A 22,797-nucleotide genomic window follows, 5' to 3' on the forward strand; every position below is an offset into this window, starting at 1 on the left:
CAAGTCTTACCACACATTTTCAATCAGACTGGGCTATTGTCACACATTCAGGTTCAGGTAGCTCTGTTGGTATGCTTAGGATCTCTGTCTTCTTGGAAGATCCGTCTCAGTTTTAAGTCCATTACAGACAGGAAAATATTTTCTTCTCAAGATGCTTTTTGGGATGATCCATTTGCCCTCAATGCTGATTATTTTTCAAATCCTGCTGATGGAAAGCATGTGCTTAATACAATGCTACCACCACCATGCTTCACTGTGGGAATTATGTTCTCAAGGTGATGACCATTGTGATGGGTGATTCTGTCACTTCAATATTTAACAATTATTCCCTGAAATCGAGCCATACATGAGCTGATAGGCGACGAGGCGCGTAGCACTGAGTTGGCTATAAGCCATGTACGACGAGATTGAGTGGAATAACTGTTTAATTCTATCCACATTAATTGGATTTTGAGAAAAGGAGCATTTTTATTTTTTGCAAATTTGATAAATAAAAACTTTATACAAAATGTTTGACAAAATCTTTTCCTCTTAGAATGTACCGGTAAACAAACCGGTGAAATGACAGCAGCAATTTGTGAAAAATGCGATAATAATAACTCTTGAAAAATAAAAAAAATACATTCTTACTATCAAATATTTTCATTTCATATTTTGTTGCTTTTCTTTGTATTTTTTTGGGTTTTCTTCTTCTTCTTTAGGGTTTTTTGGCAGTTGGCAAACCAACTTAAAGGTGCATTACTGCCACTGACTGGGCTGGAGTGTGGAACAGGAAATACTGGGGGGGATAATTATTATTATTATTATTATTTTTAGCTATTTCTGTCTCTTTTAAATACCTGATAATTTTTGGGGCTTTGTTTTTGAGTAGAGTTTTTATTTCATCCTCAGTTGGTTCAGCCAAACACACCACCATTTTGTTTTTCTCTACTCACAGTATATGAGCTGATATCCTAGTAGTAGAGTAGCCAATCAGAGCACACGATTGCTCATATCCAGTGAATGTGGATAGAATAATATGGGATATTCTGTGTAGATTTATGACATCATACCAATTAATTCCATTTCAATTCTCGGTTGTAACAAATCATTATGTGTAAAAGTTCAAACAGAGTGTCGAGTGGCACTCTAATTTAATGTGTCCCAACATCGTTAGCACACAATGCTAATGTTGCTAACAGTGAATCAAACTACTGGGGACTGTTTAGCATGGTCGAATACAGTAAGTTTGAACAACATTTATTTAACGTACAGGGTAGTGATGAAGATGGCGATGGAGTGTGTGCGTTCAGCTCTGTACTCATTCTTCGAAGCTGCAGCGGTGGACTTGGAGCTGGTGGTGGACAACGTGACCCTGGGGACCATACAGTTTCAAAGAGATGGAGAAGTAGTGACCTATATCACCACTGCACTCCTCCCGGTCCTGACCTCTCTGTTTCGACATACAGCTCATTGCCAGAGCTCAGCTGACCTCATGGGTACGTCATGATGGGATTTAGGGAGCAAGTAGAAAATGTCAAAATATTTTGCTGGATTTCATTAACAAACTATGACCTATGACTTCATTCTTCTTTCCTCATTTTATATAATCATATGTTTTCAAAACACATTTGCATTCACTTAAATGTCCACACAAATTGGTTTACATTCCTGAATTCATTGTGGGCCAGATTCAGAGCTGGCAACTTATGTCAGTGACGTGCATTCCAAAGTTATGTGAATATATACCAATAGCAAACCATAACTATTAGAGCTGGGACTTGAGCTCAGCCAAAACTTAGCCAGACACACCAAAAAAGCAACAGGGCAAATGATTTTGTAAAGGATTAGCGGCAGGCTGCCGGGTCACTCTGTTGTGTGTAGCTATCGATGTTGATTTTAAAAGTAACTAAGTAAATTACACAATGAAATGAATATTTAAGTATGAGTGAAAAATACTGTAGCGAGCGTGCATGGAAGAAGAGTCTGGAGATAGAAATCTTAGTTTCTCTGTCGTTAGCCTGTTCTACTTGCTCTCGATAGAGAGCACTGGCTTGAGCGCTTTATTAGCATTCGCTAACACTGCTGATGAACGCTACACTGGCTGGAAGGTGACTTCACTGCTGCGCTGATGGTGCCGACTCACAACTAAGCTCGCGTCGGCCTTCAAGAAGGCCGAGGGCGATACATTTTTGGTCCCTCCCACTATAAATCAAAATCTGATTGGTTAATTCATCTGCCACTTCCTACATAAACATACACTGCCATGGCCTTCTGTCACAGCAATGAAGTCCTAACCAATGAGTGAGCCAGCTCGAAACTCTTCTCTGCCTTAGACACAATAAACAAAAAAGTCTCCTTGGATAACTTGATTTTAATGTTTTCAGGACATTAACCCTTTCATTTCTGAAGAAAATATGATAGAAAATGAGGAGAACAATTATAGTGAAATTATGAAAAATGACAGAAATTAAAGAATGAAAGAAATTAAAAATAACATTTGAAATGCTGATATGTTTGGGCTTTCTCTGAAGACCTAGAAGTCCCTGACGGTTCCCCTCTGATATATCTCATCTCTAGCCGCTTTATCCTGTTCTACAGGGTCGCAGGCAAGCTGGAGCCTATCCCAGCTGACTACGGGCGAAAGGCGGGGTACACCCTGGACAAGTCGCCAGGTCATCACAGGGCTGACACATAGACACAGACAACCATTCACACTCACATTCACACCTACGCTCAATTTAGAGTCACCAGTTAACCTAACCTGCATGTCTTTGGACTGTGGGGGAAACCGGAGCACCCGAAGGAAACCCACGCGGACATGGGGAGAACATGCAAACTCCGCACAGAAAGGCCCTCGCCGGCCACGGGGCTCGAACCCGGACCTTCTTGCTGTGAGGCGACAGCACTAACCACTACACCACCGTGCCGCCCCCTCTGATATATACATAGGGAAAATTGCAAGTATTAATAGTTTGGTTACTTAAGTCAGTTTTCTTTGTCCTTCATTCAGATTATGCAAACTACCTTCTGAGGTTACCATATTTTCTTTAGTGGAATTATCAGAAGATGCACTCTTGGAGGAGTTGAATATATTACCTAGATATTCCTCCATGAATAAGTTGTAATTATCACAGTAATTACTGGAAATTGGGTTTAATATACCATCATTATTCATAAGCTTAAAATAATAATAAAAAAAGCACTTGGTCCATTCTATTAATTTGCATCTTATTACTGTTAACAACTCAATGAACCGATGGTCATTAAATCATAACATGGGTGTGGGATATACAATATGACACTTTTAATTTACTATTTAGAGTTGTTGAATGAATAAATTAATGCTTTTTTTTGTTAAATTGATGAACTCTGCTGTAAACAAAATGCCAGTGGTTTGAAGGATAAGCTGACCAAGCACTTATCTGCTGCACTTACAGTTCACATTAAGTGGTGTTCATAACTTCACTATGCATTAAAAAAAAAAAAGGTTCTTGGGGTTAACGGTGTTTGATTAATATGCTGCTTCCTCTGATGTCAAGAATTCTGCGGTAGTGGATGTATTTGCCAGCAAAGTCTTTAATAACAGTCCAAATTGCCAAGCAAGAAGGTGTTCAGAAACAAGGAAAGTAAATTGATTCAGGAAAACAGAGTTATACAGGGGGGAAAAAAAACCTGGATAAAATACGGAAAGGAGAAAAACATTGATGCTAGAAAGATGACATAACATTTGTAAATTAGAATGAAGCTAGAAGGGAACTCGGTAGAGTAGCATGCATACCTCTGCCAAGTCACATATTATCAACATCAAAATCAAATCACTTCAGCCTAGGATGATACTAAAGCTGTACAACAAATTTTATCCAAATCCATTCACTACTGTTTGAGTTATTTTAGGAAAAACGCAAACAAAAAAAAAATTGTAGATCTACATACATATCTGGATTTGCATCAAAATCTAATCAATGGTTCCTTGGCCCATGGCTCACCTTTCTGCCAAATTTCATCAAAATCCATTCACTGCTTTTTGAGTTATGTTGGGAAAAGACAAACAAATGAACAAACAAACAAATATAGGTGAAAACATAACCTCCTCCAACAAAGTTGGCAGGGGTAAAAAGCAGCAGTGCAGCTGATTCTCCTTGTCATGCTAGCTCACAGCTGTGGTACCTAACTAGATTATTGGGAACTGGGAAGTTTATCTCAGAAGCAAATATGGCTAACATTAGCAAAAGTTAGTTAGTTAGCAGATACCAACTTCCCCTCCGTATGGTGTTGTAGTCAAGGTCATCTAGTCCTGGGTATGACTTTAAGCTGCAACCAGTGGTGAGTCTCAGGTCTGGGAGGACTTGAGTATTGGGGAAAGTGGAGTTAACCCTTAATCACCATTGCTCCCAGGTCCACTCTGACCTGGAGTGGTAGCACCTGCCTGGGTTCCAGCTATGGGTTAAATAGTACATCACCAACAAGGTGCTGGCAGCAGGGCACTTTTCAGCACAATGTGGCAGATGAACCCAACAGGGTCAGTGGCACACCATCAGATGGCATGCAGAAGAGCCACTCAAATGGCCAATGGATGGCATCACTCAGCAAGTCAGTTGTCACTGCAGGGCAACTTCCATACTTGTCAGGTCTGTGGCATTTTTGTGCACCATTTGCCATTAGGTCTGGAAGTCCAGAGAGACAACACAATGGGGGCACAACATCATTTGTCTTACCTTACTCTGCAAGGCACTTTGTTAGGAGAGAATAGCCTGCAGGAGCTCACGAGGCCAGACATTCTGTGGCGGCTTGGTCGGGCTGTTCGTGCCACTGTCGTGGATGGTTCTGTTGCTCTGGTGCGGGCCACACGGCCCATCTACATTTCTGCACATCCTAACAAAGCAGTCATCATTGCTAGCGATTGACAGCTGATGACAATGATGAGTCAAAACCACCTAAACCGAGACCAAGTCATGACCAAGACCAGAGTGTATTGAGACCAAGTCAAGACCAAGTTTTTGAGGGGTTGAGACCAAGTCAGGACCAAGACCAAGGCAGGGGAAGACTGAGTCAAGACCAAAACCAGACCAGTGTGTGTGAAGGGGTGAGGGAGGAGTGACAGCCATTAACAGTAACAAAAATTTTGAATTAGCTATGAGTCACGTTATTGGTTGCATTTGAAGCAGGAAATTTTACATCCAATCACAGTAACGATGCTAACAAATAAATCAGATAATGCACAGGCAATTTAGTGAAATCCCCACAGTTGTGGTCTTGACCAGTTTTGAAATAAAATCCAGAGTCCTCCATGTCCAAGACTGAGACAAGACTGAGTAAGAAAAATGCAGTCGATTCCAAAACGAGACCGAGACCTTCAAAAACTGGCCTTGAGACCGGTCTCGAGTACTACAGCACTACCTCTGTATAATGACAGCTTTTCTCTTCCTAATGAAACACCCTGGACTCCTTAGGGGAAGCTATGGCCTAATGGTTAGAGAAACAGCTTTGGGACCAAAAGGTTTCTGGTTTGATTCCTTGAACCAGCAGGATTGGCTTGACTGCCCTTGAGCAAGGCAGCTCACCCCCAACTGCTCTGGCAAGTGTGGTGGTGTACCTTGTGTCTGATTAGCCAAAGAAAAACTGAGGATGCTATTATCAGTTCGGGAAAGAACCCGGCCATAATTATAACAATGGACTCCTTGACCCACCAGATGTGTAGAGCTGGTGATCTAATTTATCAGCTTTACTGAAGTACCCTTTTTAGGCATCTTTCACCAACAAACAGGAAGTAGGTGTGTTAGAGTTCAGGTGAATGAGAAAGCTGAGAAGTGAATTTTTGTGGACTTTCAAGGGACAATACGAGAAATTAATTAGCAGCGTCATATTTACAGGTGCTGGTCATATAATTAGAATATCATGAAAAAGTTGATTTATTTCAGTAATTCCATTCAAAAAGTGAAACTTGTATATTATATTCATTCATTACACACAGACTGATATATTTCAAATGTTTATTTCTTTTAATTTTGATGATTATAACTGACAACTAATGAAAATCCCAAATTCAGTATCTCAGAAAATTAGAATATTACTTAAGACCAATACAAAAAAAGGATTTTTAGAAATGTTGGTCAACTGAAAAATATGAACATGAAAAGTATGGGCATGTACAGCACTCAATACTTAGTTGAGGCTCCTTTTGCCTGAATTACTGCAGCAATGCAGCATGGCATGGAGTCGATCAGTCTGTGGCACTGCTCAGGTGTTATGAGAGCCCAGGTTGCTCTGATAGTGGCCTTCAGCTCTTCCGCATTGTTGGGTCTGGCGTATCGCATCTTCCTCTTCACAATACCCCATAGATTTTCTGTGGGGTTAAGGTCAGGCGAGTTTGCTGGCCAATTAAGAACAGGGATACAATGGTCCTTAAACCAGGTACTGGTAGCTTTGGCACTGTGTGCAGGTGCCAAGTCCTGTTGGAAAATGAAATCTGCATCTCCATAAAGTTGGTCAGCAGCAGGAAGCGTGAAGTGCTCTAAAACTTCCTGGTAGACGGCTGCATTGGCCTTGGACCTCAGAAAACACAGTGGACCAACACCAGCAGATGACATGGCACCCCAAACCATCACTGACTGTGGAAACTTTACACTGGACCTCAAGCAACGTGGATTCTGTGCCTCTCCTCTCTTCCTCCAGACTCTGGGACCTTGATTTCCAAAGGAAATGCAAAATTTACTTTCATCAGAGAACATAACTTTGGACCACTCAGCAGCAGTCCAGTCCTTTTTGTCTTTAGCCCAGGTGAGACGCTTCTGACGCTGTCTCTTGTTCAAGAGTGGCTTGACACAAGGAATGCGACAGCTGAAACCCATGTCTTGCATACGTCTGTGCGTGGTGGTTCTTGAAGCACTGACTCCAGCTGCAGTCCACTCTTTGTGAATCTCCCTCATATTTTTGAATGGGTTTTGTTTCACAATCCTCTCCAGGGTGCGGTTATCCCTATTGCTTGTACACTTTTTTCTACCACATCTTTTCCTTCCCTTCGCCTCTCTATTAATGTGCTTGGACACAGAGCTCTGTGAACAGCCAGCCTCTTTAGCAATGACCTTTTGTGTCTTGCCCTCCTTGTGCAAGGTGTCAATGGTCGTCTTTTGGACAACTGTCAAGTCGGCAGTCTTCCCCATGATTGTGTCGCCTACAGAACGAGACTGAGAGACCATTTAAAGACCTTTGCAGGTGTTTCGAGTTAATTAGCTGATTAGAGTGTAGCACCAGGTGTCTTCAATATTGAACCTTTTCACAATATTCTAATTTTCTGAGATACTGAATTTGGGGTTTTCATTAGTTGTCAGTTATAATCATCAAAATTAAAAGAAATAAACACTGGAAATATATCAGTCTGTGTGTAATGAATGAATATAATATACAAGTTTCACTTTTTGAATGGAATTACTGAAATAGATCAACTTTTTCATGATATTCTAATTATGTGACCAGCACCTGCATGTATTTAATATTTGCCTCAGTGATGTTCCATAGTTCCTTGAGCAGTTCAAAACATTCATTTTATTGTAGTTACTTACACCAAACTGTCAGACAATGTCACTTTTATTTAATCCTCACTACCATGGCCACTTAACTCAACTCAACTCTGATTTCACTTTTACTTTTAAACTGCAGTTCCTCCTATATCAACCGATAATCAACAGATTATTGTTTTCTTTACCCGCATCTACTTAATCAGCTATAAATAATGATTCAAATTTCTAATTAAGCACTTACCGATGACTGAACATGAAGCAAACTCTATCCCACTAAGCCTATTTCAGTCTCTTTGCACCTGGCTGCACACACTATTAAATAAAATTGCAAATGGACCCATTCTGACAGCATCTGGGGAAATCCTCTGTAAGCTTCCTGCCACCACGAGAGCTGACCACTGAACCGAGTCCCAGCCCGGGAGAGCGGAGAGATTTATTCAGCACTGCTCAGATTTAGTCAAAGCATGGAAGTCGTCTGCGTGTTTGTGAATGAGATCGATGGTAATGAGTGTGTCTGGGAGCAAGGGACAAAAGTTTCAAAGGCTCAGACACACACACATCTGATTTCAGTCAGATCAGATTCATTCCTGAGGCCTGATTTAAAAAGGAATTACATTTGATTTGGACAGAATGAGACTCTTGTGAACAAATAGACGAACGGGAACAGTGTGAAAATAAAGTACATTACTGTACCTTTAGGGGTACAATGGCTTGTCACTGGGGCAATACCCTTTAAGGTACTTATTTGTACTCTTTATATAGTGTCTTGCAAAAGTATTCATCCCCCTTGGTGTTTGTCCTGTTTTGTCGCATTACAAGCTGGAATTAAAATGGATTTTTGGGGGGTTAGCACCATTTGATTTGCACAACATGCCTACCACTTTAAAGGTGATTTATGACACAAACAATAAATAAGATTTAAAAAAAAAACAGAAATCTGGAGTGTGCATAGGTATTCACCCCCTTTCGTATGAAACCCCGAAATAAGAGCTGGTCCAGCCAATTCACTTGATTGATTAAGATCCACCTATGTGCAATCAAAGTGTCACATGATCTGTCACATGATGTCTGGATAAATGGACCCATTCTGACAGCATTCTGTTCTAGAAGGACCAAGGAGCCTCCAAACAGATCAGAGACAACGTTGTGGAGAAGTATGGATCAGAGTTGGGTTATAAAAAATATCCCAAACTTTGAATATCCCATGAAGCACCGTTAAATCCATTATAGCAAAATGGAAAGAATATGTCACCACTACAAACCTGACAAGAGAAGGCCGCCCACCAAAACTCACAGACCATGCAAGGAAGGCATTAATCAGAGATGCAATAAAAACACCAAAGATAACATTGAAGGAGGGGCGAAGATCCACAGTGGAGATGGGAGTATCTGTCCATAGGACCACTTTAAGCCATACACTCCACAGAATGGGGCTTTATGGAAGAGTGGCCAGAAAAAAAGTAATTGCTGAAGAAAACACATTTGGAATTTGCCCAACAACATGTGGCAGACTCCCCAAACACATAGAAGAAGATTCTCTGGTCAAATGAGACTAAAATTGATCTTTTTGGTCATCATGGGAAATGCCATGTGTGGCGCAAACCCGACACCCTGAAAGCACCATTCCTACAGTGAAGCATGGTGGTGGCAGCATCATGCTGTGGGGATATTTTTCATCTGCAGGGGCAGGAAAGCTGGTCAGGTCTGAAGGAAAGATGGATGGCACTAAATCCAGGGCAATTCTGGAGGAAAACCTGTTTGAGTCAGCCAAAGGTTTGAGACTGGGACGAAGGTTCATGTTCCAACAGGACAATGACCCTAAACATACTGCTAAAGCTACACTGGAGTGGTTTAAAGAGGAAACATTTAAATGTTTTGGAATGGTCTAGTCAAAGCCCAGACCTCAATCCTATTGAGAATCTGTGGCATTACTTGAAGATTGCTGTACACCAACGCAACCCATCTAACTTGAAGGAGATGGAGCAGTTTGGCCTTGAGGAATGGGCAAAAATCCCAGTGGCTAGATGTGCTAAGCTAATAGAGACATACCCCAAGAGACTTGGAGCTGTAATTGCAGCACAAGGTGGCTCTACAAAGTATTGACTTTGGGGGTGAATACCTATGCACACTCCAGATTTCTGTTTTTTTTTCATCTTAATTATTGTTTGTGTCACAATAAAACAACAATTTTCACCTTTAAAATTGTAGGCATGTTGTGTAAATCAAATGGTTCTAACCTCCCAAAAATCCATTTTAATTCCAGCTTGTAATGCGACAAAACAGGACAAACAACAAGGGAGATGGATACTTTTGCAAGACACTGTATACTGGTTGGGAACATAAAAGGCTCTAAAAAGCTACACATAGTTACCTTGAGGTCCAATAATGAGCCCTAGGGGGTACATTAGTGTAGACTGTACCTTGGGGGACAGAAATGGACTCCTACTGTACCCCTATTTCTGATAATGTACGAGTCTGTGGTGCTCCGACCATTCAGAACAACCCGTATAAAGATATATGACACTTTATTAAATTTCTGTCGTGCATTATGTACATATTATTAAATTCTCAATTTTGATTGGTCAGAACGTGTTGATTCATTTTCTATAATAGTAATAGCAGCTCTTTATTAATGATCACTTATTAAGAGAGACACATTTTGCACCATGAATATTGGCTGTAGATTAACATAAACTTATCATTATCTTTTTCAGTGGATGAAGTGCAGGCTTCCTGTTACAGGATCCTCCACAGTCTGTACGCTCTTGGCACTTGCAGGAACACTTTCATGGAAAGGTAGTAGTTCACATTAGATTCATCTCACCAGGGTTTTCTTCAGCAGGCTGGTCAGAGATGAAGTTTCTCAGTAGCATCTACACCAACACTACATCACACAATCAGTGATAGAAAATATGGACTGAAGAATTATTTTTTGTTGTCAAATGTAAGATGATGTAACACAAATACAAAAGACTATTTAAAAATTAAACCATAAAAAATTAAAAAGATTAATACGATGATAAGTGAATGAGAAGATGACAATGTAATTACAACCCCGATTCCAAAAAAGTTGGGACAAAGTACAAATTGTAAATAAAAACGGAATGCAATGATGTGGAAGTTTCAAAATTCCATATTTTATTCAGAATAGAACATAGATGACATATCAAATGTTTAAACTGAGAAAATTTATCATTTAAAGAGAAAAATTAGGTGATTTTAAATTTCATGACAACACCACATCTCAAAAAAGTTGGGGCAAGGCCATGTTTACCACTGTGAGACATCCCCTTTTCTCTTTACAACAGTCTGTAAACGTCTGGGGACTGAGGAGACAAGTTGCTCAAGTTTAGGGATAGGAATGTTAACCCATTCTTGTCTAATGTAGGATTCTAGTTGCTCAACTGTCTTAGGTCTTTTTTGTCGTATCTTCCGTTTTATGATGCGCCAAATGTTTTCTATGGGTGAAAGATCTGGACTGCAGGCTGGCCAGTTCAGTACCCGGACCCTTCTTCTACGCAGCCATGATGCTGTAATTGATGCAGTATGTGGTTTGGCATTGTCATGTTGGAAAATGCAAGGTCTTCCCTGAAAGAGACGTCGTCTGGATGGGAGCATATGTTGCTCTAGAACCTGGATATACCTTTCAGCATTGATGGTGTCTTTCCAGATGTGTAAGCTGCCCATGCCACACGCACTAATGCAACCCCATACCATCAGAGATGCAGGCTTCTGAACTGAGCGCTGATAACAACTTGGGTCGTCCTTCTCCTCTTTAGTCCGAATGACACGGTGTCCCTGATTTCCATAAAGAACTTGAAATTTTGATTCGTCTGACCACAGAACAGTTTTCCACTTTGCCACAGTCCATTTTAAATGAGCCTTGGCCCAGAGAAGACGTCTGCGCTTCTGGATCATGTTTAGACACGGCTTCTTCTTTGAACTATAGAGTTTTAGCTGGCAACGGTGGATGGCACGGTGAATTGTGTTCACAGATAATGTTCTCTGGAAATATTCCTGAACCCATTTTGTGATTTCCAATACAGAAGCATGCCTGCATGTGATGCAGTGCCGTCTAAGGGCCCGAAGATCATGGGCACCCAGTATGGTTTTCCGACCTTGACCCTTACGCACAGAGATTCTTCCAGATTCTCTGAATCTTTTGATGATATTATGCACTGTAGATGATGATATGTTCAAACTCTTTGCAATTTTACACTGTCGAACTCCTTTCTGATATTGCTCCACTATTTGTCGGCGCAGAATTAGGGGGATTGGTGATCCTCTTCCCATCTTTACTTCTGAGAGCCACTGCCACTCCAAGATGCTCTTTTTATACCCAGTCATGTTAATGACCTATTGCCAATTGACCTAATGAGTTGCAATTTGGTCCTCCAGCTGTTCCTTTTTTGTACCTTTAACTTTTCCAGCCTCTTATTGCCCCTGTCCCAACTTTTTTGAGATGTGTTGCTGTCATGAAATTTCAAATGAGCCAATATTTGGCATGAAATTTCAAAATGTCTCATTTTCGACATTTGATATGTTGTCTATATTCTATTGTGAATACAATATCAGTTTTTGAGATTTGTAAATTATTGCATTCCATGTTTATTTACAATTTGTACTTTGTCCCAACTTTTTTGGAATCGGGGTTGTATCCTGTTAATAATAATTTGGTTTAAATGAGCAATACAGTGGTGCATGAAAGTTTGTGAACCCTTTAGAATTTTCTATCTTTCTGCATAAATATGACCTAAAACATCATCAGATTTTCACACAAGTCCTAAAAAGTAGATAAAGAGAACCCAGTTAAACAAATGAGACAAAAATATTATACTTGGTCATTTATTTATTGAAGAAAATGATCCAATATTATATATCTGTGAGTGGCAAAAGTCTGTGAACCTTTGCTTTCAGTATCCGGTGTGACCCCCTTGTGCAGCAATAACTGCAACTAAACGTTTGCGGTAACTGTTGATCAGTCCTGCACACCGGCTTGGAGGAATTTTAGCCCATTCCTCCGTACAGAACAGCTTCAACTCTGGGATGTTGGTGGGTTTCCTCACATGAACTGCTCGCTTCAGGTCCTTCCACAACATTTCGATTGGATTAAGGTCAGGACTTTGATTTGGCCATTCCAAAACAGTAACTTTATTCTTCTTTAACCATTCTTTGGTAGAACGACTTGTGAGCTGAGGGTCGTTGTCTTGCTGCATGACCCGCCTTCTCTTGAGATTCAGTTCATGGACAGAATTCCTGATATTTTCCTTTAGAATTCGCTGGTATAATTTAGAACTCATTGTTCCATCAATGATGGCAAGCCATCCTGGCCCAGATGCAGCAAAACAGGCCCGAACCACGATACTACCACCATCATGTTTCACAGATGGGATAAAGTTCTTATGCTGGAATGCAGTGTTTTCCTTTCTCCAAACATAACGCTTCTCATTTAAACCAAAAATTCTATTTTGGTCTCATCTGTCCACAAAACATTTTTCCAATAGCCTTCTGGCTTGTCCACGTGATCTTTAGTAAACTGCAGACGAGCTGCAATGTTCTTTTTGGAGAGCAGTGGCTTTCTCCTTACAAGCCTGCCATGCACACCATTGTTGTTCAGTGTTCTCCTGATGGAGGACTCATGAACATTAGCCAATGTGAGAGAGGCCTTCAGTTGCTTAGAAGTTACCCTGGGGTCCCTTGTGACCTCGCTGACTATTACATGCCTTGCTCTTGGAGTGATCTTTGTTGGTCGACCACTCCTGGGGAGGGTTACAATGGTCTTGAATTTCCTCCATTTGTACACAATCTGTCTGACTGTGGATTGGTGGAGTCCAAACTCTTTAGAGATGGTTTTGTAACCTTTTCCAGCCTGATGAGCATCAACAACGCTTTTTCTGAGGTCCTCAGAAATCTCCTTTGTTCGTGCCATGATACACTTCCACAAACATGTGTTGTGAAGATCAGACTTTGATAGATCCCTGTTCTTTAAATAAAACAGGGTGCCCACTCACACCTGATTGTCATCCCATTGATTGAAAACACCTGACTCTAATTTCACCTTCAAATTAACTGCTAATCCTAGAGGTTCACATACTTTTGCCACTCACAGATATGTAATATTGGATCATTTTCCTCAATAAATAAATGACCAAGTATAATATTTTTGTCTCATTTGTTTAACTGGGTTCTCTTTATCTACTTTTAGGACTTGTGTGAAAATCTGATGATGTTTTAGGTCATATTTATTCAGAAATATAGAAAATTCTAAAGGGTTCACAAACTTTCAAGCACCACCGTATATGAACAATGTGGCTTCGACTCTCTCATTATTCAAGCAGCTTATAAAATAGCACTTGATCCAGCACAACCTGTTATATTTACTTTCAAGAATTTATATTCTCTTTTATCTGTCTTTTTAAAAATAAATAAAAAAATAAAGTATTTATTCAGATTTGTTCAGATCATCATGTGTGTGTAGTTCATTTCACCATTTTTTAATTTAAAAAAATCAGCATTTTATATCAAAAATTAATTTTGTTTATTTTTTTATTAGTCTTGGATCTCTTTTTATGTAATTTCATGGTTTTTTTTCTTAAACAAATGAAATGTAAGTGAAAGTGAATTTACGCCTTTGGATCCTGTTGTATTTTAGATTAAAAAAAATGTCAATTATTCATTTATTTATGGAATTATTTATGTAATAATAATAATAATAATAATAATAATAATAATAATAATAATGATGTTTATTCATACACATTTCATTACATTTAATTTTAAAATTAATAATTTTATATTATTATTATTATTATTATTATTATTATTATTATTATTATTAATAAATGTCGTCTTTGTTAGGCACAGGTCTTTTGTGGGTGAGTGCCTGGCTACCTTGTCGGCTGCCTTCCCCGTGTGCTTCCTCGAGGTTTCCCTGGACTACATGAGCGAAGGTAAGCACACGGACACTAATTTGACTCAGATGACCGTGATAATATCACAACATTGTGCTTAACATGTGGTCAGTGCACTTTTCGTGTCGAGTTTCGTTTCTCTTTCCATTTTATAAATATATTCTCCGAGAAGAAACTCTGCTCTCTGTACATGGAAAAAAAAAGCACCTCATGTCCACCTAATCAGCACAAAGTGTCAAAGTCTCTTCCCAAAGTCTCTTCCCACCTGTCATGTTGGATTTACAAAGCTCCGCCTCTTTATTAGCATTCAAACGCTCCTGTCTAGACAGCATACCCGTGGATGTGTGTTTCAAGGGCGTGACTTCAGAGCGAAACTGTACTTGACTGGATTTCGAGTCGTGATGGAACCAAATACAAATACATTACTCAGATTAAACAGATAATGAGAGCAAAATGAATACGAATATAAATACAAAGAATAGGAGGAGTATTAAACATTTTTAAAAATATAATCCAAAGCTTGTCAGAAAGCTTCAGGCGGTGTGTGTGCGCATCAGGACTGTGATCCTGCACTTGAATGTGAGGTTTGTGCTTTAATGAGGAGCTTTAAAGGAAGCTCATGGCAAAAGGTTGCCAGGTCTTTCCCAACTCCAGCTCAAAAACCACTCAAAGACCTCAAACTAGCCAAAAGTATTTGCATTTTTCTTCCTTTTCCTCATTTTTTACAGAAAGTTTGCTTTACAATTACTTGCTAGTGTCTGATCTTAGATACGTATGAGATACAAGTAGGATTTTTATATTTAGAGTTGTATAAGAGATCGTACTGTACTTCCTGTTATAACTAGCTAGCTCACACTAGCTACAAAATTGTACACACTGCTTGTCAGGTCGTGTTACATTTAACACTGAATTGATAGCTAACACCATATTTTCCTTTGCCAAAAGTAGGCGTGTCCACTGCAGCTGAAGATTCGTCCAGGACCCTCCCGTCCTTACAGGAAGCACTGGCAGAAGTCGAGGATGTGCTGGAGGCGGAGTCAGCAGCTCACCACGCCCTTCTATTTCAGGTCATGGAGGTAACTGTTCCTCTGCTGTGTAGCTATGTGTGTCGATGGGGTGAAGAGGACAATCAGGGCGTGTCATGCTCCTCTCTCACACCCTCACACATCAACACCCTGCTGGGACAAATCCTCACCATCGTCCACGCCCATATGGGGAGACACGAGTGCACCTGGATGAAACGGATTGCAGGTGAGTGAGAACACTTATCTATATTAACACTGTTAGTAAATTAGCTCACGATAACTGACCCACAATACGTGTTTAGATTTTTTTTTTTTAGAAAATTGGACATCAAATTTGAAAATGAAATAGGAATCGAAAAATAATTACATCCATCCATTATCTGCAGCCACTTATCCTGTTCTACAGGGTCGCAGGCAAGCTGGAGCCTATCCCAGCTGACTATGGGTGAGAGGCGGGGTACACCCTGGACAAGTCACCAGGTCATCACAGGGCTGACACATAGACAAACAACCATTCACATTCACACCTACGGTCAATTTAGAGTCACCAGATAACCTAACCTGCATGTCTTTGGACTGTGGGGGAAACTGGAGCACCCGGAGGAAACCCACGCGGACACGGGGAGAACATGCAAACTCCGCACAGAAAGGCCCTCGCCGGCCGCTGGGCTCGAACCCGGACCTTCTTGCTGTGAGGCAACAGCGCTAACCACTACACCACCGTGCCACCCCATAATTACATACAAAATTTTTAAATATTATAAATTTTTTAATCAATATCCTGGTGTTTTACAAAACATTTGGCAGCTTTTGTTCAGCCGATGGTCTGTAAGGCGGAACCCGGTCTCCTGACAAGCCACTTCCTGCCTCTGATGGAAAAGCTGAAGAAGAGGGCGGAGTCAGTGCTGCAGGAGGAGGAGCGTATAAAGATAGAGAGGCGTGGTGATGTGGCAGAGATGGAGCTGGCTGTGCAGGAGAAGTTTGCGGTGTTGGTGCAGGACATCTACGTTTTATACCCCCTTCTTATCCCCTTCGTCGAGCATCACAGGTAAGAGACAGTGCAATGAAAATGAAATGGAGAAAGCTGTTAAATATTGCATGTCTACGATAATTAAATATTTCTGTGGAAAGATCTGTATGTTTATGGATTAAAAATATTTGAGATACTCTCCCAAAACTGATATATTTTCTTATTACAGCACATCTCAAATCTGCCAACAATTACACATTTTTGTGAATTAAAATTTAATGTCATGATGTCATACTTTTAATATTTTTAATATGTTTTATCCATTTAATATTTCACAGTTATTCCACGAAATCGAGTCGTACATGAGCTGATAGTCGGCTATAATCCATTTACGACGAGCGGAGTGGAATAACTGTTTTATTCTATTCACAGTCACTGGATTTTGAGAATCAGAGCATTTTAAATTTTTATTTTTTGCAAATTTGATAAATAAAAACTTTATACAAAACGTCTGACAAAATCATTTCCACTTAGAATGTAAACAACGTGCCAAAATGACAGGAGCAAATTGTGAAAAATGCGATAATAATAATAATTCTTGAAAAATAAAAAAAGATACCTTCTTACTATCAAATACTTTCATTGCATATTTTGTTGCCTTTTTTTGTATTTTTTGGGGTTTTGTTTTCGAGTAGAGTTTTTATTTCGTCCTTGGTTGGTTCAGCAACATGCACCGCCATTTTCTTCTTCTTTAGGGTTTTTTTGGCAGTTGGTAAACCAACTTAAAGGTGCATTACCGCCATCGACTGGGCTGGAGTGTGGAACAGGAGATATTGTTGGGGGGATGATATTAGTGTAGTGATTTCTTTTTACTTGACAACAAAGTGATATATCTGACTTAATGCACTCTGCCAATTTGTTTTTCTCTACTCACGGTATATGAGCTGATATCCTAGTAGTAGAGTAGCCAATCAGAGCGCACGATTGCTCATATCCAGTGAATGTGGACAGAATAATGTGGAATATCCATGAAGTAAGTTAATCCTTTGCTATAGCAGTGATAAACATTATCTATCTATCTATCTATCTATCTATCTATCTATCTATCTATCTATCTATCTATCTATCTATCTATCTATCTATCTATCTATCTATCTATCTATCTATCAACAGCATACTTTTCTCAGATTGGGCTGGTTTGGGTTCATGTTTCAGGTTTCCTTCATTTCAACAACACTGCACATTACTTTAATAATGGTGATTCATGCTGCGCAGCTAACATTTTTGTTTCCCAGAACATCCCAGAATGTTATTTTTTTGTTTATGGGAACATTCCTTGAAGGTTTGTTTGGTTTGCCAGGAAAGTTTGTTGAATGTAAATATAACCTTAGTTTTTGGATGCATGTTTTGGTTTATAGAACGTTCTCCTAACATTTGTAAAATGGGAATATTTGGAGAACCTTTGGAGAACATTCCCGTTTGATTGTATTGACGTTCCCTTAACCATTGTAAGGCAAGAAACCTGGGAAACCTTATGACAACGTTCCAATGAGGTTTTCTAAACATTATGGGAAGGTTCCTGTAACTATCACACAAATCTGATAAATTGTGTGTAAGTATGTTTGTATGTATAAGTCTGTTCTGGGTAAGATTTAAACTGCATCTGGTGGTGAGGCTCTGGTTCGGGAGTTCCAAGGTTTCGGGGAGAATGTCAGTACCCCCTAATCACCACTATCCTGGAGCACCCTTGGGCAAGATGCATCACCCATAAGCCTCCCGTGTCAGGGTTAGGATACTGCTGCCACTGTGGTGTAGAGTCTCGTCAGGATCATGTGAATAGGGGTGGGAACCTTAGCAATGCTCACTGCTGCCATTGTGGTCAAGCTCTTTGGCCAAATGAATAGACGTAAAGGCCTCTGATCAATGCCTAGTCCTGGGTGTGGCAGAGGATTTTTCAGACGGCACCTCACGGCTGCAGCCCCTGTTCCTTCCTGGCATCTTGACTATGTCTTGCCCTGGATCCAGAAAGTTGAAAGGGCAAGTTTGGTTCTGGTTTGCACACCCGGTTCCATTACACACACATGATGCTAAATGGATTACACTTCAGGGATCACAGACCATCAGAGGGGAACCGTCAGGGCCTTCTAGGCCTTCAGAGAAGGCCTAAACATATCAGCACTACAAATCTTATATTTAATTTATTTCATTCTTTCATAATTTCATGATAACTATTCTCTTCTAATTCGGCCTCATTTTCTATCAAATGTACTTCAGAAATGAAAGGGTTACTGTCCTGAAAACATTAAAATCGAGTTATCCAATGAGATGTTTTTGTTTGTTGTCTCTAGGCTGGGAAGAATTTAGAGCTGTCTCACTTCATTGCTGGGACAGAAGGCCATGGCAGCATATATTTATGTAGGAAGTGACAGATGAATTAACCAATCAGATTTTGATTTATAGTGGGAGGGACCAAAAATTGATCATCCTAGGCCTTCTTGAAGGCCAACACAAGCTTAACTGTGAGTCGGCGCCATCAGTGCAGCAGTGAAGTCACCTTCCAGCCGGTGTAGCATTCATCAGTATTGTTAGCAAATGCTAATAAAACGGTCAAGCCAGTGCTATTTATCGAGAGCAAGTAGCACAGACTAACAACCGAGAAACTAAGATTTCTGTCTCCAGACCCTTCTTCCATGCTGCACGCTTGCTACAGTATTTTTCACTCAGACTTAAGTATTCATTTCCCTGTGTAATTTACTGAGTTACTTTTAAAATCAACATTGACAGCTACACGCAACGGAGTGACCTGACAGCCTGCCGTTAATCCCTTACAAAATCATTTGCCCTGTTGCTTTTTTGGTGTCCTGCTAAGTTTTGGCTGAGCTCAGGTCCCAGCTCTAAAAGCAATAGTTCGCCACTGCAAACCATGCTACCATATATGGGGTTTTAACTCATGGACTGGCACCAGCACCAGCAAGAAGTGAGCAAAGTCTGGACACTACTGCATACGGGGCAGCCAGCATGTCGTCTCGACTAGCAATGGTGAGAATTACAAGAAGACCAGGTTTCCGAAAAGCCCACCATGATAGACATGTTCGGAGGAGCAGAATTCAGAAAGGTGTTTGGGGTTTTGATAATACGTAAATTTCTGAGCAAACTGAGTGCTGAGAATGGAGTAAGGCCTCCACTCAATGACGCCTAAAGTCCCTGGAACAAGTCTAAGTCGATCTCTGTCCCACTGACCCATTCAGCTGCCATACTTGCCAGCGAGTGGCTGCAACCATGACGACGATGATGTACAGTGGTGCTTGAAAGTTTGTGAACCTTTTAGAATTTTCTATATTTCTGAATAAATATGGGATACAGATGGGATAAGGTTCTTATGCTGGAATGCAGTGTTTAACTTTCTCCAAACATCATGCTTCTCATTTAAGCCAAAAAGTTCTATTTTGGTCTCATCCATACACAAAACGTTTTTCCAATAGCCTTCTGGCTTGTCCACGTGATCTTTGGCAAACTGCAGACGAGTAGCAATGTTCTTTTTGGAGAGCAGTGTCTTTCTCTTTGCAACCCTGCCATGCACACCATTGTTGTTCAGTGTTTTCCTGATGGTGGACTCATGAACATTAACATTAGCCAATGTGAGAGAGGCCTTCAGTTGCTTAGAAGTTACCCCGGGGTCCTTTGTGACCTCACCGACTATTACACGCCTTGCTCTTGGAGTGATCTTTGTTGGTTGACCACTCCTGGGGAGGGTAACAATGATCTTGAATTTCCTCCATTTGTACACAATCTGTCTGACTGTGGATTGGTGGAGTCCAAACTCTTTAGAGATGGTTTTGTAACCTTTTCCAGCCTGATGAGCATCAACAATGCTTTTTCTGAGGTCCTCAGAAATCTCCTTTGTTCGTGCCATGATACACTTCCACAAACATGTGTTGTGAAGCTCAGACTTTGATAGATCCCTGTTCTTTAAATAAAACAGGGTGCCCACTCACACCTGATTGTCATCCCATTGATTGAAAACACCTGACTCTAATTTCACCTTCAAATTAACTGCTAATCCTAGAGGTTCACATACTTTTGCCACTCACAGATCTGTAATATTTGATCATTTTCCTCAATAAATAAATGTCCAAGTATAATATTTTTGTCTAATTTGTTTAACTGGGCTCTTTTTATCTACTTTTGGGACTTGTGTGAAAATCTGATGATGTTTTAGGTCATATTTATGCAGAAATATAGAAAATTCTAAAGGGTTCACAAACTTTCAAGCACCACTGTATGTATAAGGAGAGATAAGTGGGAATAAAAGTGTGATGTAAACACCAGCTCCATGATACACTCTAAAAACTTGTACATGTCGATGCCCTTCATGTTCTTGTTTTTATTCCCCTTTTTTCTGAGTTACAGTGGTGCTTGAAAGTTTGTGAACCCTTTAGAATTTTCTATATTTCTGCATAAATATGACCTAAAACATCATCAGATTTTCACACAAGTCCTAAAAGTAGATAAAGAGAACCCAGTTAAACAAATGAGACAAAAATATTATACTTGGTCATTTATTTATTGAAGAAAATGATCCAATATTATATATCTGTGAGTGGCAAAATTATGTGAACCTTTGCTTTCAGTATCTGGTGTGATCCCCTTGTGCAGCAATAACTGCAACTAAACGTTTGCGGTAACTGTTGATCAGTCCTGCACACCGGCTTGGAGCAATTTTAGCCCATTCCTCCGTACAGAACAGCTTCAACTCTGGGATGTTGGTGGGTTTCCTCACATGATCTGCTCGCTTCAGGTCCTTCCACAACATTTCGATTGGATTAAGGTCAGGACATTGACTTGGCCATTCCAAAACATTAACTTTATTCTTCTTTAACCATTCTTTGGTAGAACACCTTGTGTGCTTAGGGTCGTTGTCTTGCTGCATGACCCACCTTCTCTTGAGATTCAGTTCATGGACAGATGTCCTGACATTTTTCTTTAGAATTCGCTGGTATAATTCAGAATTCATTGTTCCATCAATGATGGCAAGCCATCCTGGCCCAGATGCAGCAAAATAGGCCCAAACCATGATACTACAACCACCATGTTTCACAGATGGGATAAGGTTCTTGTGCTGGAATGCAGTGTTTTCCTTTCTCCAAACATAACGCTGCTCATTTAAACCAAAAAGTTCTATTTTGGTCTCATCTGTCCACAAACCATTTTTCCAATAGCCATCTGGCTTGTACACATGATCTTTAGCAAACTTCAGATGAGCAGCAAAGTTCTTTTTAGAGGGCAGTGGCTTTCTCCTTGCAACCCTGCCATGCACACCATTGTTGTTCAGTGTTCTCCTGATGGTGGACTCATGAACATTAACATTAGCCAATGTGAGAGAGACCTTCAGTTGCTTAGAAGTTACCCTGAGGTCCTTTGTGACCTCGCCTTGCTCTTGGAGTGATCTTTGTTGGTCGACCACTCCTGGGGAGGGTAACAATGGTCTTAAATTTCCTCCATTTGTACACAATCTGTCTGACTGTGGATTGGTGGAGTCCAAACTCTTTAGAGATGGTTTTGTAACCTTTTCCAGCCTGATGAGCATCAACAACGCTTTTTCTGAGGTCCTCAGAAATCTCCTATGTTTGTGCCTTGATACACTTCCACAAACATGTGTTGTGAAGATCAGACTTTGATAGATCCCTGTTCTTTAAATAAAACAGGGTGCCCACTCACACCTGATTGTCATCCCATTGATTGAAAACACCTGACTCTAATTTCACCTTCAAATTAACTGCTAATCCTAGAGGTTCACACACTTTTGCCACTCACAGATATGTAATATTGGATCATTTTCCTCAATAAATAAATGACCAAGTATAATATTTTTGTCTCATTTGTTAAACTGGGTTCTCTTTATCTACTTTTAGGACTTGTGTGAAAATCTGATGATGTTTTAGGTCATATTTATGCAGAAATAAAGAAAATTCTAAAGGGTTCACAAACTTTCAAGCACCACTGTACCTGATGTTGTTGCATGTTTTTATTTTTATGTATTTTTCTGATCAGGATACTCTGGCTGAGGGAGATGAACGCAGATGCCGAGAGACTCTTCACGCTGGTCGCTGACGTTTTCACTTTCTGGGCCAAATCTCATGTGAGCTGCTTTTACAGTCACATTGCTTCACACTCTGAGCTTTAAAGTGCAAATTAAGACGTCTTGTCAAGTGAAAGTATTCAAATATAGTATTTTCGAGTATAAGATTACAAGAAGGCGGCATGGTGGTGTAGTGGTTAGCGCTGTCGCCTCACAGCAAGAAGGTCCGGGTTCGAGCCCCGTGGCCGGCGAGAGCCTTTCTGTGCGGAGTTTGCATGTTCTCTCCGTGTCTGCGTGGGTTTCCTCCGGGTGC

The 22,797-nt window shown here is 40.3% G+C and overlaps 1 protein-coding gene across 1 annotated transcript in view; it reads left to right on the forward strand.

Moving 5' to 3' along the window:
- ryr2b (ryanodine receptor 2b (cardiac)) overlaps positions 1–22,797 on the forward strand; it is a 210,519-nt gene that overhangs the window by 117,922 nt on the left and 69,800 nt on the right. Inside the window, exons 63-68 of the mRNA XM_060933368.1 lie at positions 1,255–1,478; positions 10,214–10,295; positions 14,358–14,449; positions 15,356–15,661; positions 16,243–16,483; positions 22,457–22,544. Of these exons, the coding sequence (XP_060789351.1) occupies positions 1,255–1,478; positions 10,214–10,295; positions 14,358–14,449; positions 15,356–15,661; positions 16,243–16,483; positions 22,457–22,544 (1,033 nt within the window). The remainder of the gene's footprint in view (positions 1–1,254; positions 1,479–10,213; positions 10,296–14,357; positions 14,450–15,355; positions 15,662–16,242; positions 16,484–22,456; positions 22,545–22,797) is intronic.

Source organism: Neoarius graeffei, chromosome 11, assembly GCF_027579695.1.
Source record: "Neoarius graeffei isolate fNeoGra1 chromosome 11, fNeoGra1.pri, whole genome shotgun sequence".
NCBI lineage: Eukaryota > Metazoa > Chordata > Actinopteri > Siluriformes > Ariidae > Neoarius > Neoarius graeffei.